Raw genomic sequence first — 20,283 nt, 5'->3', positions numbered from 1 at the left:
AACAAATTATCTCCCTTATTTAAAAAAAAATGTATGGAAACAATATATTTTTGGAATCAGCTTACTAGGAGCTATCATTTGACAATTAAAATGACATTTTAAACTTAGTTTCACAACTTTTCATATCAAAAAGGATGGAAAGACCTTCAATTGTTCTCTGAATTTTTTTTTTTTTTTCTTCCGCCTAATTTTGTTCTTGCGATAAACATTTGTTTTGCAATATGTCGCTAAGATATTTGGTATATGATATCGAACAATTGATGCGCTTTTGAAATTTACCCTGCGTAACCGAAAACTTTTCTTTGTAGGAGTAATCTCCCCAAACACTATTTTCCTTGTGAGCGCAACTCCTTCGCAAACGTAAAATATTATGACAAATTTATTTTACAAAATTGCTCGTTATATCCTTTGCATAATTTGTCCTATTTTGACCGAAGTGATATGAATGCTCCATACGAGAGTTATTTCCCCTTATTCATTTGATATAAGTGAATTGCATTTCTAACTGGTAAACCATAATTGATAGAGACCTAGGATCTTTTGATTTGAGGTCCTTGGTCCAAAAAAATGAAAATTAGGTCAAGGTCAAAGGTCAAGGTCATATTCTAATTTTTGAATATGGCTCATTTCCACTCATTTCCAAAAAACGTTTAAGATATCGACAAATTATTTTTTCTAAATCGTTTGTTGTGACATGTCGTAACAGGTAAATTTTGATTGCAAGGGTACGTTGAATGTGAAAGGGAGTTTTCTCCCCTTTGGTATTTAAAAATACGCGTATGGTGATATAACTCATTAACTAAACATAATTAAGACCTATGGTCTTTTGATTTGAGTTTCTTGGTTAATGACCTTGAAATTGATCACAAGGTCATAGCTTAATTTGACGTTCTAGATTTTGACCTTTGCTTTTACCCCATCTGTATACATAATAAAGTCATGAGACTTTTTGACAAACGGTATCAAACCATTTAAACTTAAAAAAACAACCGGAAGTGACCTTGTGTAAACCGGAAGTAGCTATTTATTGTACTTTATTACATAAAAGTATAAAAAACAAGATATTTTTGGAATCAGTGTCAAGTAAATAGTCAAATATTATCGGAAGTTTTTCAAACCGGAAGTAAGAAATTATCTCCCTTATCTAAAAAAATATTGTTTAGAAACCATATATTTTTGGAATCAGCGTACAATAAGCTATCATTTGACGATTGAAATGACATTTTAAACCTATTTTTACACCTTTCATATTAAAATACATTGTTTTGGTGGAAAGACCTTCAATTGTTCTCTGAACAATTGGTTTTTAATTATTATTATTATTATTATTATTATTTTTTTTTTTTTTTCTTCCGCCAAATTTTGTTCTTGCGCAAAATGTTTGTTTCGCAATATGTCGCTTAGATATTTCCCATATGGTATCGTATAGTTTATGCGCTTTTAAATTTCACCCTGCTAAGGCGAACCATTTTCTATGTAAGAGTTATCTCCCTTTTCACTGTTTATCCTCTGTGTGCATCTCCTTCGTAACAAAATAAGAAAGCGACAAAATTCTTTTTACAAACTGTTCGTTACATCTTCAGTAATTTTTGGCGTATTTGGATCGAAGCGATTTGATGAAATTTTATAGGAGTTATCTACCTTTACGGAATAAATTTGTCGGTATGTTTTTTAAACTCCTAAACCGTTAACCGTATAACCCTGGAATGTTTTTATTTGAGTCCCCTGGGTCCTAACTTAGAAAATTAGGTCAAGGTCAAAGGTCAAGGTCATATTTTAGATTTTTATAAGTTTTTCATTTCCCTATAATTCTTGAACGGTTATAGATACAAAAAAATTAAGCAATGAAAAATGCTTGGTACTTTAAGGGGCAACTTTTTTACATTATGACTATATTGATTTTACCATCATATAAGGGACATAACTCCCATCGATGGTTTTTAAAAAGCCATTTTTAGGCAAAACTCTTAAACAAAAGGTCCTTGACCCAAAGGGTCTTTTGCAATGACCTTGTGGAGCAATGACCTTGACGAAGGTCACAAGGTCAAAGGTCAAGGTCATCAAATTATGTGGTTTTGGCACTATTTAAACAGTTTTATGAGTGTTTGAATTTCAACCAACCAACCAACCAACCAATCAATCAATCAATCAATCAATCAATCAATCAATCAATCAATCAATCAATCAATCAATCAATCAATGTTTCCGTTTCATGTGTTTGATACGGGATTCAAGGTTTCTTTTTTTCCGCTTGTTTTAATTGAGCCTATCAAACGTGTTTAACCAACGTGTTTAACCAACCAACCAACCAACCAACCAACCAACCAACCAATCAATCAATCAATCAATCAATCAATGTTTCCGTTTCATGTGTTTGATACGGGATTCAAGGTTTCTTTTTTTCCGCTTGTTTTAATTGAGCCTATCAAACGTGTTTAACCAACATGTTTAACCAACATGTTTAACCAACGTGTTTAACCAACCAACCAACCAACCAATCAATCAATCAATGCATGTTTCCGTTTCATGTGTTAAATACGGGATCCAAGATGTTTTTTTTCGCTCGTTTAAATTGAGCCTATCTAACGTGTTTAACCAGCCAACGTGTTTAACCAACGTGTTTAACCAACCAACCAACCAACCAACCAACCAATCAACCAATCAATGCATGTTTCCGTTTCATTTGTTAAATACGGGATCCAAGATGTTTTTTTTTTCGCTTGTTTAAATTGAGCCTATCTAACGTGTTTAACCAGCCAACGTGTTTAACCAACGTGTTTAACCAACATGTTTAACCAACCAACCAATTAACCAACCAACCAACCAATCAACCAATCAATGCATGTTTCCGTTTCATGTGTTAAATACGGGATCCAAGATGGGTTTTTTTCGCTTGTTAAATTGAGCCTATCAAACGTGTTTAAACTACGTGTTTAACCAGCATGTTTAACCAACGTGTTTAATCAACCAACCAACCAACAAACCAATAAATCAATGCATGTTTCCGTTTCATGTCTTAAATACGGGATCCAAGATGGTTTTTTTTTCTCGCTTGTTTAAATTGAGCCTATCAAACGTGTTTAACCAGCCAACGTGTTTAACCAACGTGTTTAACCAACATGTTTAACCAACGTGTTTAACCAACCAACCAACCAACCAACCAACCAACCAACCAACCAACCAACCAACCAACCAATCAACCAACCAACCAATCAACCAATCAATGCATGTTTCCGTTTCATTTGTTAAATACGGGATCCAAGATGTTTTTTTTCGCTTGTTTAAATTGAGCCTTTCCAACGTGTTTAACCAGCCAACGTGTTTAACCAACGTGTTCAACCAACATGTTTAACTAACGTGTTTAACCAACCAACCAACCAATCAATCACTTAATGTATGTTTCCGTGTCATGCGTTTAATACGGGATGCAAGGTCTCTTGAAGTTTTTTTCCCTTGTTCTAAGTGACCCTATCAAACGTGTTTAATCAACCAACCAACCAACAAACCATCCAACCAACCAATCAATCAACCAACTAATCAATCAATCAATATGTATGACTGTTTATTTATGACAGTATATTGAAGGAACAAACTCTCAATTATTCAAGAACATTTTTATTTTATTATTGTTCTTACGTCTCTTCTGAAAAAAAAATCCACATATTCTCTGAAACTACAAGTCCAATCGACCTGAAAATTTGCAGTCAGCAGGGCATACATGTATTGAAGGTTCATAAAAAAACTGTTTGCAGATATCTCTCAAGACTTTTCCTAGAAAAAAGAAATGGCAATGCAGAAAAAATCGCTTGCTAGGTCCGTAAATCTCAGTAAAAACCTACAATAAAATGTCCGCTCCGAGATTGAAATACTAATCTGTGTTACAAACAGGTGCTGAAAAATGTACATTATCAGAAAATAATCCTTAAATGTGTTTTAAAGTTACACCGGATCGATTAAATCCAAAACATGCACTGCTGGTGAACTGTGATCAAAATGTCAATTTCCTACAATGACAAAAGAAATTACATTGTGTACATTCCATCTCTATAGATGTTGTCTGTTCAAAGTCCCGACCTAAAAAGAAATAAAAAGACTAAGTTTTTCTTAATATAAACCCGCGTCACGTGATGTCTCCTCAATCTTGCGCGCGCGCTGTATCTAAAATAAAAGAAAAACTTTCCAAACTAAACATGAAACTTCTCCGGTAACATAATAATATAGACCCCATACCAAAGCAAACAAACAAACAAATAAACAAATACCCCCCCCCTTTTTCCAAATCAATCAATAAAAAAAATCAATTATCCATTCATCATAGGGGAAAGACTGCCTAACAATTGTTTTTGAAACAATTGCTTTATATTTATTATAATATTACGTGTTACTTTCGATTTATAAACAAGTAAGGGCAGACTCCGAGATTTACATAAAAATGACTGTTAAAATAGACCTCCAACATAAATGCACATGTATCGTAAACTATGTGCATACCCCGCCACATGCTGTGTGTATGTGCCTGACCCAAGTCAGGAGCCTGTTATTCAGTGGTTGTCGTTTGTGTATGTGTTACATATTTGTTTTTCGTTCATTTTTTGTACATAAATAAGACCGTTAGTTTTCTCGTTTGAATTGTTTTACATTGTCATTTCGGGGCCTTTTATAGCTGACTTTGCGGTATGGGATTTGCTCATTGTTGAAGGCCGTAGGGTGATCTATAGTTGTTAATTTCTGCCTCATTTTGGTCTCTAGTGGAGAGTTGTTACATTGGCAAGCATACCACATCTTCTTTTTTTTTTATATCTAAGTGTTACAAATTATAATTGAAAAAAACCTACAGAACCTTTATTCTTATTCTGAGGCATAACACAAAATGTATATTAAAAATTAAAAATAGCAAATGTTGGGTGTCAGAATTTTAGGAATCAATCACATTTTTTCAGCAGTTATTTAAGAAATTATTCATGACAGATTTATTAGATTATTTTTTACTATTATCTAACAATGGGTAAAATTAAATAGCCACACCCACACTCGCTTCATTTCTTTAATTCTTTAATGACCGTATTTGTCCTATTAGAATCGTTTAGGATGAAATTCGAATATCACAGCCCTGACCATGTGTTAATTTCCAACTAATCTATGGGTACCATGAATGATTTCTTTTTCTTTTTTTTTTTTTTTTTTTTATCCAACATATATAATATACAACAGTACAGTTATCAAACACTAAGCTCATATATATGAATATAATATAATACAACCTATCAGAAAATGTATAGAACTTGAAAATAACATTTTGTTGGGATTTTATAATTGTATCTTATGAAAAAGGACATACAAAAAAAAGTATAGAGAATTAATAAATAAAAGAATTAAAAGATGATTAAGAAAAATAAAAAAAAAAACCAAAAAAAAAACCAAAAAACAAATATAAAAAAAAATAAATTTTAGTTTGATGTCCGCTAATTTTGTATAGTTGCTAATCCACCAAATTATCCTGTAAAGCCTCTTGGTAAATGCACCAAGCTTGATTAAACTTGTCAAAACATTTATTTTTAATTGATATCTTCTTCTCCAAAATATAATGATGCTTTATTTTTTCAATCAATGCCGTTAAACTTAATTCTCCTTTAAAATATCGTGTATTATAAATATATTGTTTAATCCAGAGAAAAAGATTGTTTTGAGGGTCACCTTTGTACATTCGTGATAAATTTCCAAACAAAAAAATATCTTGTGTAAATGGTATACTAAAACCATTCTGGAGAAACCACATTTCAGTTTGCTCAATAAATTGTTGTACATAATAACAGTCCCACAGTATATGTTCAATTGATTCAAGTTCAGTGTTACAAAAAGTACAATATGGGTTTTGCACTATCCCAATTTTGTTTAAAAACGTATTTGTTGCTAGAATTTTATGATTAATTCTATACTGAAGCCATTGTAGCTTAGTATTTTTTGTAATAGCAAATGGTAATTGAAAAATCTTTTTCCAGTTTTGATTTTCTAAAACTAAAATTGCTTCCCATCTTTTTACTCCTGTAGGAACAGTGTTGTTTTTGTTTAGCACCAAATACATATCTTTAGATCCCTTTTTGCTTTTGAGAATGGTCTTTATAACTGATGGTATGAAAGGAGATACTAATTTATAAACTCCCCTATTAATTTTTTTGGAAGTCTTAGTTAGCACAGAAATTATGGTATTATATTTCATGATGTCTATATGCATCTGAAAACACTCCTGAAATTGATAAAAATTTAGAAAGGTACCATTCTCCCCAACAATATCATTTACATGTATAATACCCTTACTATGCCAGTTTTTGAAAAACACTGGTTTGTTGTCAATTTGGAATAGGTTATTCATCCAAATTGGACTGGAAAGAAAATATTCCCAGTCGTGCAAATTCATTTCTTTTTCAATTACCATTTGCCAAGCACCCAGTACATCTTTCCAAAATTTATTCTTAATACTTTGTTGTAGTTGCTTTACATAGCTATTACCACAAGTAAAGAATCTATCTTTATCAACATATGACAAAAATATATTTCGCCATTTACAATCGTTTTTACAAATTCTTCTTATCCAAGTACATTTCAAAGTATTTATAAAAGCATGTAAATTAATCATTTTTAAGCCTCCATCACAATAATCTTTTTGTATTACTTCTTTTTTTACTCTATGAACTGGTGAGTTCCATATAAACTTATACATAAGTTCATTTATCTGTTTAATAATATCTTCACTTGGATTAGGTAGTGACAATATTAAATGATTTAAAATTGGCAACATAAGTGTCTTTACAACAGTAATTCGACCAATAACAGTAATGTTACGTCTAGACCATTGTTTGACTAGTCTTTTTATTTTTACAATATTTTCATCATAATTGATTTTAACTATGTTTTCTAAATCGACATCAAAATTAACACGCAATAATTTAAAGGATGTGCTTCCCCAAGTAAGATTTTGATTTGTACAAAGTGTCTCTGTGCTGTACTTTTTACTTCCAATCCAAATCACATGAGTTTTGGAAAAAATTATATTCAAACCAGAAATTTTCGCAAACCAATCTAGTTCCAATAATGCCTCATTTAAAGATTCTTCACTTCCATCTAAAAGTAGTGATGTATCGTCAGCAAACTGCGAGAGTTTGTGTTCAACATGAAGAACTTTGATTCCATTTATATTTTTGTTATTTCTTATTTTTAACGCTAAAATTTCTGCACAAAGAATGAAAAGATAAGGCGATAATGGATCACATTGCCTACAACCCCGTTCAACAGTGAAAAATTCTGAAAGATTTCCTCCCTGAGTGACTGCTGAATTAATGTTTTGATAGAGTACTTTCACCCAATTTATAATAGAATCGCCTAAATTAAAAAATTTCAATACAATTAAAAGAAATTCCCATGAAATGGAATCAAAGGCTTTTTCAAAATCTATCAACAATAAAAGGCCTGGTATATCATTATCTTCAGTATATGCCATGATATCATAGATCAATCATAGATTTTCCCCAATATATCTTCCACTCATAAAACCTGTCTGATCAGTATCAATAAGTTTAGTCAAAACTGTTCTAAATCTTCTTGCTATAACCCCAGAGCCAATTTTATATACAGTATTAAGCAAAGATATAGGGCGCCAGTTTTTTAAAAAATGTCTAGGTTTGTTACCCTTTGGAAGACATGTAATTATCCCCTGTTTTTGAGTAACAGAAAGTTCCCCTTTATCATAACCTGCATTCAAGGATCTTACAACAAAAATTTTAAGTCAGGCCAGAAAAATTAAAAAAATTCACTTGAAAAACCATCTGATCCAGGCGTTTTATTGCTTTTCATTCTTTTTAAAGATTCACCAGCTTCCTCAACTGATATTTCACCTTCTAGTTTATCTTGTTCATCTAAAGACAACTTTCTAACATTTACATTTTGTAGACTATTTTCAATATCTTTAGGTTTACAACATTTAATATCTCTGTTTTTGTACAAATTTTCATAAAATATTTTAACCTGTTTAAGTATATCTTTTTGGTTAGTTACAATATCACCATTTTCTTTTTCAACCTTTGGAATAATCTTGCTGGTAAAATTCTTAGATTCAAGTCCACAAAAATAACTTGTGGGTTTTTCTCCCTCTTCTATCCACTGTATTCTGGATCGAATTATTTTACCATGCATTTTTTCCTTTCTTAATTTTTCTAGTTCATTTTTTTTGTCTTCCAATTGCTGTATAGAACCTGAGTTTACATTTTCTTCTAAAATATTAATGTCATCTTTTAATGTTTTTTCCCTTTTCTCTCTTTCCTTCTTTTTAAAGCTAGAGAACGAGATAGTTTTGCCCCTCACCTCCATTAATAGAGTTTCCAAAAAAAAAGCTGACTATTAATTGTAAAATGAAGATCATCATTATTCACTTCTTTAATATTGTCAAAATTATATACCAAGGCTACATACTGTTTTTTTACATCCAAAATTTTTTCCTTGATAGCATTAACATAGTCAGCATCATACAACAAAGAATTAATGAACTTCCATAAACCTTTCCCCCTAATGAATGGATCAATTCAAGTTCTAGAGTAATTCTAGAATGATCCGAGCGGTAACTTGGTTCTACACAGCAATTTTTCAAAAATGACAAAATGTTTTCAGAAAATAAGAAAAAATCAAGCCTAGCTTGTTTGAAATGTAATTTTTTCCTCCAAGTGTATCTACACAGGTCAGGAAAAAGTTCCCTATAGGGGTCAACTAGAGATCTATCGTCAATCAATTCTAATAGTTTGTCTCTAGCATTAGGATTATTTATGTGTAAATAATTATAACAATCTAAATTTGGATTTAACACAAGATTAAAATCTCCACAGATAATAAAATACTCATTTTCAAAATCATCAATAATTGACATAATATGCTCATAAAAAAATGGACTGTCAGTATTTGGGCCATATATAGTTATGAGAGTAAAACGAACTTTATCTACAACCAAGTCCAAAGCTAAGTAGTTTCCATCAATGTCCCTTTTTTCTTTAAGTACTTTCCACTCAAAATTATTTTTAAACATAATAGCTACACCTCTTGAATTTGAAGAAAAGGATGAAAAGTAGCATTCATATCCCCATAACGTTCTTATACTATTTTCTTTATCCACTGTGAAATGAGTGTCTTGTAGACAGTAAATGTTATGGTTTCCAGATTTTAGAAAACTAAATACATTCCTCCTTTAAGATAAATCACCCAGACCCTGACAGTTAACAGACAGTATCTTTAAAGAGCCCATAATGGTTTGAAATATGTGTACATCATCATTTCATATAGGCATACATATTTACATATGATTATCCATATTATACATTCACATGAGACACAAAGACATATATACAAAGATTTGCTCAAAGTATCTATATATGGTGGTATGAAAATTTTCGACACACATGTATAACCAAGCTTCGTACAGGGACCAACAGTGTAATTCAATAATTTACAGACATTCAATTCATAGAAAAAAATATAATTAACAGACAAAAAAAGTGTTAAAAAAAATAAATATTTCAATATGTTTTGCCACATTGTAGTTGAAATTTGTCATTTGATGCAGTTTGCCTTATATGACACCAACAAAATAATAGTTCAACAAAAATTAAGATTATCTGTCCCAAAAAAAAAATGTTAGTATAAATATGTATTGTAGAAAGAAAATCTATAACATACATGATCTATAGTTAAAAGAGAGATAACTCTGATTTTTTTATACAAAGAAAGGGAGATAAGCACAAATATTAAGTCAAATATTAACAATGAACTATAGAATTCTCAAAACTGTCCGTGAGGTCTAAGTTCTAATTACATAACATCTATTTCCCTTGTTGTACTCTGTAATGAATGTCATCATAAAGTCCAAATTTCAGCTGAGGTCCTGCAGGTGTTCTACCATAAATTCCACAATTGAAGTACCAGACAGACTCAAATTCGTCAGTTTTTCTAAGTCTCTCTATTAAGATCATGTTTCTTTGAGTAAAGTCATCAACAAATCTAACTTTACTGGTCAATTCTTTCCTACATCTCATAATTTGACGCTTAACATCACTACTGAATAGCTTGACAATAACTGGATAGGGCCCAGCCTTTTGAGATGGTATACGGTGAATTGCAACCACATCTCTGTCTTCTAATTGGACATTAATTCTTTTCTCACAGTTTCCATAAAGTCCTTTCTAAGATTTTGTTTATCTTTTCTTGGAAAATTTATTATTTTAATGTTATTTTTTCTCGAGTACTGCTCGTTATAATTGCTGCTTATATCAGCCTGTCTTGAAAGTCGACTTGTTTCATTTAAGTCTCTTCTAATAGTTGTATTGAAATACTGTATAGCTTGTATCTTATTTTTCAGGTCTTCATTTTCTATAGTTAAAGCATCAAATTTTTCCTGCATTTCATTTTTAACTTCTTCCACTTTTTCATCAATCTTCTTTTGTACAGTTATTTCAAATTCATTCATTAGCTTTTTGACAATTAAAGTAACCACTTGCTCAAGATCACTAGTTTTAATCAGATCTTTTGTTACTCTATCAAGGTCGTCTCTCCTTGTCACACCTTCAAGTTTGATTTTAATTTCATCAATATCCTTTTGAAAGTTCATTATGCCAGATAAGTCTAAACTATTGTTTGATTCATTAGATACGTCTGAATGAGTTCGTTAACTAGGTGGTGGTTTATTCTTATCCACTTTTGCTGTAAGCAATGTCTGAACAGTATTCACAGGTTTAGTAGTAGGTCTTCTGTTTGTAGATTTTAAACCAGCTAAATGTTGCCCTGAAGACATACTGTACATATATTGTCACCTCTAGTAGTAGAAATCAACAATTAAATATCAAAATAGATCCTTCTGGAAAAAATCTTTCACAAGTCACAAAATTATTCCTGTTGAAAAATATTCCACAAAAATTGTATCATTCTATTCTCCATTGAATTAGCTATCACATAGTACTAAATTCACAGACAGTGTCTTCCTAGATTTGTCATAAGACTGCAAAAACTGGGAGCTAACTTTCTAAGGTGTTAACTGCTCGGCGGCCATATTTTTTTTTTCATGAATGATTTCTTTATTATATTGAGTAGATAGAGAAAACTATCGATAACATTATCAGGAACACTTCTTATACAGTTACCCAGCAGGGAAAATCAAATATCCCTCTTTGAAGTAGTTAGCAGCACATCTTTGTTTATCTTTCTGCAAAGTTTTCCATTATATTATTGAAATTTTCTAAAAAAAAAAAAAAGCAATTGTGTCAAAACAGACATTAACAGATAATCAATGGTTTGTCAAGCTGGATGATGTTTCATGGCTACATCCCGTCTCAAAGGAGTTGCAAGTCGAGGATTTTAGATAAGAAATACCATTTTGTTCGAAAAACCATTGATAATCTATATTTTTGTCGAAGATGTAAGTGATATGAATTCAGGTAAATACGAAAAAGGATATATTTCATAAATGTCAACGAAAAAGCAAGCTAACGCAACAAAATCACAAAACTACATTGACATTGTTTGTCTACCTCGTGTAAAATTTGCAAATATTTTTCTTTTGTATGACTTTAGATAAGGATAGAAAAATCAGACGGTAGTAGCATCGAATCTCCACTGGGTACCGCAAAGATAATCATAACCTACAAATATAGCGTCAAGGTCAAAGAAAGTATAACTACAAAGACCAAACTGTTCTTTACAAAAGCAGTTGCTGTTGACAAGTCTGGAGTTGTTATACAACAAGTTTCGTTTCCAAAACATGCTGAATCTGGCACAGTTTATGTGAGTGCTTTATTATTTGGAGAATTATTGCGATCAAATGAAATATCCAGTGTTCATATACCCTTTTTTTTTTACGAAAATGCATTTAATAAAATTAAAAACCATTAAGAACAACCTATACATAATAGCGATGAACGGTTTCAATAACAATGACATGGCAGTGTAACCGATACATGATTTTCTTTTTATACTCACTGTTTTTCTTTTCCAGGTGAGGAAAGTACTTTGTTTGTTGATTTTCTGTATATGGATCGACGATCTGAAACACCCGAATCATTTCAAAAAGGGGGATGCGGGATACAATTTGGAAAATAGAAGTTTTCATTAATAGTTATTGTACAAATATAACTCGACTTTCAAAGGAAATTGGACCATTTTGAAACTTACAATTATCAATCAAATAGCAGGACATAGTATTTTTTGGTAGTTATAAGAAAGTGTAACATTTTTAAGGTATAATCTTTTACGTAATCATGTAGTTTTATACATTTAAAGGTTGTATACAAAGGACGATATCTGAGTTCTAAGTATATTTCAAAAGCTACTTCACCAAGCAATAACTACATACAGGTTAGAAAAAGACGAGGACGGTCCAGTGTACAGGTTTGTTTCATTACGTTTATTCATATATTAAATTGATATGGTGTTTATCATTGAAACATCAACGTTGCAACAAAAATAACTGAAAATACTTTTGGGGTGTAAAAGAAAGCCTGTAATGAATGTTAAGTTTACAACATACCACACTCTCAATTGTGTGAATTCTCAAACAAACAAAAACTACAACACATGAAACACTTTAAAAGCTTAATGGATGATGAACACAAAGAATAAACCGGTTAAGACGTCGCTCGGGTTGGCTTTTTATTTTGCCATTTGACTGGAGACTTTCTGTTTTGAGTTTTTCTCGGAGTTTCTTTTTTAATTTCGTTTTTTTTTACTTTTATTGTACATAGCACAGGAACAAACAAAAATGTTCTTATGTCATTTAGTAAATTCAAAATCAGTGTTATTTACTACTAGGACTTATTAAGGGGGCTCGCGGGTCTAAATCGTATTTTAAATTAATATAGGATTTCGCTATATTTTTCTATAAATGAACTTTATCTTATCCTTCATAGAAAAATGAAATAAAAAAAATGGGGTCACCGTTCATTTACGCTCACAATCTGCCGTCGAAAGAAGCATGCATTTTTGTAAAGGTTTGTTTTTCTGTTGAACTAATAGGAGAAATAACTGTAATATCGAAATAAAAAAGAACTTAATTACAGAAATCGCTCAAATTTAACAATAGTTAAGCTTATTTGAAAATAATAATAAAAAACATAGGTCACCGATGAGTTAAAAAAGTTATTTCAATTTTAATGTCAAAAAATGACATTTTTGCACCAAAGGGAGATAATTTAGAGCTTTTTCAGTGATATCTACATTTTCAAAGTCATCTGGGGCCAACACGAATTGATTTTTATTAATGATTGTTGTGCCGTATGATAAAGTAATATTTACTAAAGGCAATAAATAAAATGTGTACTTGAAATATAAATGTTAAATTTTTTTCTGAAATTTTTATACCCTTGAGCCTCCTTAAAGACTTTTTAAAAATCCTGTTTTCGTCAATCGTAGCCTGGAAGAAAACTACAGCTTACAGTTCAAGTTACAGAGAAAATTCGTTCGTGTTACTACAAGGTATGATATAAGCTATAATTGAAAAAAAGGAAGAGAGACTCACTTCTCAATCAAAATACTCTAGGGTGAACTTGTAACTAAATGTAAATAAAGGCAACAGTAGTATACCACTGTTCGAAATTCATAAATCGAATAAAAGACAGAGTCATTTATGGTTTTTCATATAAACATGGCACAAAAAATAGAAACAAAAGTGAAGAAAGACAGTTATACCTCCAATTCATTCAATTGAAAAACACTGTATGTTTAGTATGCCCCCGTTAACTGAAGAGGACATACACAGGATTTTTTGTTCATAGTCTGTTTTCTTGAACGCTCTTAATATCCACCAGATCTATATTTCAATGAAACAAGCAAAGATGTTTTTGTGTCTAATGGCATTTGTGTAATTTTGTTTATCAAAATGATCTACAACTCAAAGGTAAAAGCCATATTTCGTCTCTTCTTTAATTATAACATTTTAAGGTGTTACACAACAACAAACATTATATATGTGCAATTGGTGATGATAATTAATTCAGAAGGTGAAGTTTTATTCACCTGTTGTTCTATAATGCATTAGAATACATTTTATCAAATGATACGAAAAAATAAATTAAAGGAATTTGATATTTATTTTGCAATATTAGACGATGTTTCGTTCAGATAGAATAGGGATACCTTAATGTTATTTTGTTTTTAGAATTAAATTATTTTCGATTTTTGTGTAAACATCAACATATATGAATAGTTTTTGTAGATATTTTCTAAAGGATCAATTGTACAGCAAGGAATATTTGCAATGAACCGGTTATCAAGGAAACAAACTATACGTGTTACTCATAAAATGACGCCATCCTTTAGAATACTCGTTTACTATGTAAGACGATATGGAGAGATTGTTGCTGATGCCGTAATATTTTCAGTAAAAGACATCTTCAGGAATAAAGTAATGATTTGTTAATTAGATTTAGAATAAAGTACAACTATTTTGTTTAATAACTTATCTGAACTATCAATTTCCGAAACACAAGATGGCATAATTTTACATTTTCCTTTACATTCAACTGATATAATGCTAAGATGGAAATATTGAAAAGGTTGAAGTTATTTTCTCTATATTGTGTCGTGAATGGTTTTGATATTGTTTCGGTATATCACTGATTCGCGTAAAAATATATTTTATACTTGCTACAATTACTCAGATACATCTTCGTCTTTTTCTGTTTTGACTAATATAATTGTATATTTTTTTTTAACAAACTTCAACACCGTGCCCTGTACAAATTGTCAAAATCTCGTCTTTGTACTTTTTCGCATGTAGTGGTTCATATTTTATAATCATCAGAGAAGGCATCGTAGTGAATCGATGTTTAGATCTCGTTCATTCATTTTAATAAATTAATTAACATTTAAAGGAATTACTTATATACATTGTACTCCAATTATGGCAAGATCAGATGAATGTGCACAAATCGCTCACCCAGCGATGCCTTTTGAAGACCAGTATATGCGTAACTTCTGAACGACCTTTAATATGTACGAGTTCTTACCATTAGATTATTATTTGATATAATATTCTATACAATTTTGAAAAGGATATTTCTCACATAATTATCTATTCTTATTTAAAATGCAACAAATAGACAGATTTTTTTTAATAAAAATTTATTTATAATTAAAATTTATAATATAAATGTGTTATTAACTTATCGATACAGGTAACTATGGAATTTGACAAGAAAACCGTTGAACCAGGACAGGCAGTTAACCTAAAAGTCAAAGCTGACCCAGGGTCACTGGTCAATATATTAGCTGTCGACAAAAGTGTGTTGTTACTGGGAAATGCAAATGATATAACAGCAAACAATGTTAGTGAAATTATCTAAATATCACGAAAACATATATAATATAGCACTACAGTAGACATTCATGCTGTGAGTGTTGAGAATACGTTGTTATAAATTCAACTGCCGAAAATTAATGCCTATCTGTTAATTGGGTCTCACAATCTAAATCAATCATCTATTCCAATCAATAATTTGTCAATTTGCACACATATTTGATTAACGCTTAATAGAGATAATCAATTAATATTCATTATCCGGCAGACTTACCTAAAAAAAATGTTCCTCATACTCCAACCCGTTGTGCCGAATTTTATATTTTCTCCGATTTTAGACGATAGATTTTAGTTAAAGGTCAATAAAACAGGAACCCTACGCACTGTCATCAGTTGCAGATCATATAATATATGGAGCCACCGAATTTCTCATGTTAATCACATTTTTAATAAAACAGACTAGCAAAATCTGCCATAACACAACACGTCCTATTAATTATTGGATGCACATTATTTTTTTGGTAAACAAAATCACCGTGGGATCGAAACTGTATCGTATTTCCTGAATGTCAAGTTATGAGTACCCAAAAGAGCAGACAGAAATGTTTTCAGCATTGTAACATTTGCAGTTTGTATACCTTATTTCATTGTTTCGATACATTTTTTCTAATGAATGAAACTGTTGTATTCATTTATTTATTTTTTACGAAGGTACTAACAAAATTACAAGGGTTTACATCCACACCAGTACCTCTACTTCGAGAATGGGATTCCATAGGATCTGTCGTGGACAGTGGAGTTGATTCAAAAACTGTGTTCACTGTACGTTTTCATTTTACTGCCCCTTTTAATAATTTGATATCAAGGTAGAATAAGGGTATACCGACATCTTGGATTGTGAAATAGCAGTTCACAAACGTGTTGTTATGTTTTTGAAAAAAAAACATGTCTTACATCTTCGTCTTACATTTTGCCAATGTATAAACCAATTCTATCTGAAGAAATTCAACGCGCGATAAACCTTTAACCAGTTATATGCATATGTATGGTCACTGAAATAAGGAATAATTTAGAGATTTGACATGTACTTCTTAACTTATTTTTTTTCTTCAAATTGACACCGACATAAACACCTAGTGCGGTATCCCTATTGCCTCATTATTAATATGTGACCTACTTTCGTTATCGTTTTTAAATAGACAAAACCGTAAAAAGGGCAATAGCTATCAAATTTACTTCCACCGATTCGACTGACTCAAGTTCTCAAACTTAATTAAGAAACTAAAATAAAAAAACTTAATTAAGAAACTAAAATAAAAAACTTACGATGCATGGACTCGATAATGCTTATGCATGCAGAAATGCTAACATTTAAAAAAGGTTTCATTTTTGTATGTTTACTATGATTTTTTTAGGTCAGTATTTCTCTGTTGATTAACAAAACATTCTTTTAGATCCACATATAAACTGTTCAGTATATGTTTTTAATATAGAATATAAATAGATTGTATCGGGAATGATCTTATCTATCAAATTCAACTGGATCGGATAGAATACTTCAAATTATATTATACTAATATGCGGTATAATTGAAAAAAAAAATAACAATACGAAGACAGCATTCATAAACCACAAGATGACGAAAATAAGACTAAAACATGGCAAAGAACACGAAAAAGACGACCAACAATCAAAAGAATACTTCATATAAACATAAAGACTGACAATAGTGTTAAACTACTTTTTTAAATTTAATATAGAATAGCGGTGTATTTATAGCGACAGATTGCTTGTTAATAGGACATAAAGGTAAGTAGTAATTAACAATTTGTAGATTTATATTGGGAAGTCCTTGACCACACAGACGAAAAAAAAACCACGACCTTCGATGATTTTGTGTCGATAAATAATGAAAACAAGTCAAGTTGTATTTGATTGTATATTTCGAGTAACATAGTTTAACAGATGATTAAAAAACACCATTTGAAACTCATAATGCCGACCATTAACCATCTTGACATTTTTCGAAAAGTCATCCACAAGGTCAATCATACTTACACCGATAAAAAAAAATAAAGGGACCGTATCAAAATGCTTAAATAACCCCGAAAAACTTGATTGCACCCAGCCTAGGGTAAACAAAATATGAATTTATTAAACATGAAGTGCTTTTTTTAATTTTAGAATTTTTTAGTGACGAATTTGTGATATTCCATTTCTTTTGTTTCTAATTGTCGAATCACACCGATTGATTGTTTTTTTAAACGTGATTTGCAAAAATATACAATAATCTTATCAAAAGAGAAAATATGTATTTTATACATCAGTCTCAGTTCGAATCTATTATATTTATATATTTAGGTTACATTTTAAAATAATAACATTACAAATTCATAGTAGCAAAACATGACATCTACTATAGGTCAAGTGAAATACCTTTCTGGTGTGTCATAACAACTGAGTTCCCTTTTCATGAATGTGACCTACAGAATTAGACTATTTACCGGGTTTGTAATACATGAGCAACACAACGGGTACCACATGTCGAGCAGGATCTGCTTACCCTTCCGGAGAATACGAGATCACCCCCAATTTTTGGTGGGGTTTGTTTTGCTTATTCTTTACTTTTCTATGCTGTTTCTAGTGTCCTATTATTTATCTGTTTGTCTTTTTTATTTTTAGCCGTTGCGTTGTCAGTTGTCAGATTTATGAGTTTGACTGTTCCTCTGGTAGCTTTCGCCCCCTTTGCAGTAGTATTTACTTTATTTCATGAATATTGTTCAAAAATAATATATGTTTAAACTTACCATACCTTTGTTTGGTTGAAAAATTGTTTAAATAGTATAAAATGTAGTCATTACCTTATAAAAAAAAATATTTGTCGTTTGTTAACTGTAGAATTCGAACAGTCTGTTCAATACTATGTAAGCCCTATGGTGCCACCTGCTGCTTTTGGACCTGGCAGTGGCAATGGAGATGGGAATGGGGGTCCTAGTGATGGTACACAGGCTGTTCTTGCTCAAAAGGATGTCAGTAAATCGCTGGCCTCGCCTTCACGTAAAAGGGTCAGATTTCTAGAAACGTGGTTATGGTTAAATACCACCACAAAGTAAGTTTAAGAACTTTTATTGGGCGGGTCTTCAAGTCGAATGTGTTTTTTCTCTATTTACAGCATTCTTTTATTGGTGTTGTAGTGTAAAAATCTTTATACGAAAATAAAAAGATGTAGTATAACTTCCAGTAAGACAACTCTCCATAAGAGACAAAATCACATAGAATTTAACAACAAAATGCTACCGTACGGACTTCAACAATGAAAAAAGAGTCGATATAACAAAAGAAAAACAATTCAAACGTCAAAACTAATGGCCTGAGTTATGTTGAATACAAATTAACGGAAAATAAATATAATATACAGCAACTAACGACAACCACTGAATGTAACGCTCCTAACTTGAGACAGATACTTACAAAAGAATAGTTTATATTAAAGAAAGATGAAGCGATTTATAACTTGATTCTTCTAATTGACACGATGGTGTACATTGTTAAAAGTTAAAATTAAAAGCAAGACATATTATCCAGCTCAGTGCATTCATTTTTAAACCAAATGAGCAGATGCATGATTATATGCGTTTGGCATACACAAAAACTAGACAGTTGAATGATCAGATATTGGTTTCATTCAGAACAAGATTTGGTTTCAACAGTCAATATTCGGATAATAACTGTATTTTCATTGAATGATCTACATATACAGAAAACACATGAATAAATTTAATTTCTGTAACATATTTTTTCTTTGTCTCAGTCGTAACGGCGTTGCCTCTCTTAAATCTCTGGTTCCTGATACCATTACCCAGTGGATAGCGACATCTTTTGTTGTAAATCCTCAATCAGGTTTGGGTGTAGCGGCAGAATCTGCGAAGGTGAGAATTTATGTTTTTATATCACCGGAATATGGCTTTAAGTTTTAACGTATTATTTGTATTCTAAATTAGAAAAACATCTTTTTTTGGGACGCGACATTTAAGATATGCTTGAGTTTTACTTACAATGCTTAATGTTAAATATGCAAATAAGTAAAAGCACAAAAATACCTACCTCCGAGGAAAATTTAAAAGGGAAAGTTCCAATCAAATGGCAAACTCAAATGTTCATACACATGAAACGAACTGATCAAAAAGACAATACCTACCAATATTAGAATAAGCACATATTAAAGGACTGTTACTTTTATTAGTATATTCACATCATTTATAAAGAAAGAATCCGAGACCACCATAAGTGTTGGATAGGTTTGAAGTTATAAGTCTTTAGTTTTGTAGTGTTTTGAAGACTTAGAGCTTAGACTTTAAGCAATTTATAAATTATTTTTGTATGTGTTGCTTTTAACAGTCACTTATAAACAAATGTAGTTATTTAAGTCAAATAAATATCCGAGGAACATTTATGTTAAAATTTCAATTTGTCAACGTCAACCAGTAGCTCAGAAGCAAGCTATGTTTTTTGTATATTATAATTTAAATTATGTTGTGTTTCCATAAAAAGTCAATGTGTTTGTTTTTTAAAAGGTTTTCTACATTATATGCTACTTTCTTTACAGATCATAACGTATCAAAGATTTTTCATGCGATTTGAACTGCCCTATTCAGCGATACGAGGAGAAACACTTATTCTACAGATTACAGTTTTTAATTACAGGAACGAAGATTTAAAGGTAGGTGGATATTAAAGATTTGTACTGTATTGTATGAACTTTTTTATCAATAGAATATCAAGGCATCCTCAGAACTTTAAAGGTAATGTTAAAATTTTTAACGGACTTTAAAATAAAACATTTACCTGAATAGAATAACTCAATATAATAAAAGTATAATTTAGATACATAATATGAATAAAGGTATCAATTTACGTTATGAAAAGCTCACCAGTTGCAGTCGTGGTGGCCTATATATATTTTT

General features: G+C 31.0%; 1 protein-coding gene across 1 annotated transcript in view; it reads left to right on the top strand.

The window, feature by feature from the left end:
* Positions 1–20,283, top strand: part of LOC143066222 (CD109 antigen-like) — a 48,826-nt gene that overhangs the window by 14,827 nt on the left and 13,716 nt on the right. Inside the window, exons 11-20 of the mRNA XM_076239220.1 lie at positions 11,602–11,811; positions 12,307–12,414; positions 13,435–13,497; positions 14,237–14,425; positions 15,198–15,347; positions 16,031–16,141; positions 17,080–17,128; positions 18,218–18,428; positions 19,131–19,248; positions 19,926–20,039. Coding sequence (XP_076095335.1) covers positions 11,602–11,811; positions 12,307–12,414; positions 13,435–13,497; positions 14,237–14,425; positions 15,198–15,347; positions 16,031–16,141; positions 17,080–17,128; positions 18,218–18,428; positions 19,131–19,248; positions 19,926–20,039 — 1,323 coding nt within the window. The remainder of the gene's footprint in view (positions 1–11,601; positions 11,812–12,306; positions 12,415–13,434; positions 13,498–14,236; positions 14,426–15,197; positions 15,348–16,030; positions 16,142–17,079; positions 17,129–18,217; positions 18,429–19,130; positions 19,249–19,925; positions 20,040–20,283) is intronic.

This window comes from Mytilus galloprovincialis, chromosome 3 (genome assembly GCF_965363235.1).
Source record: "Mytilus galloprovincialis chromosome 3, xbMytGall1.hap1.1, whole genome shotgun sequence".
In the NCBI taxonomy this organism is placed as follows: domain Eukaryota; kingdom Metazoa; phylum Mollusca; class Bivalvia; order Mytilida; family Mytilidae; genus Mytilus; species Mytilus galloprovincialis.
Note: the sequence above shows the minus strand (reverse complement) of the source record. Positions and strands in the feature narration are given on the sequence as shown.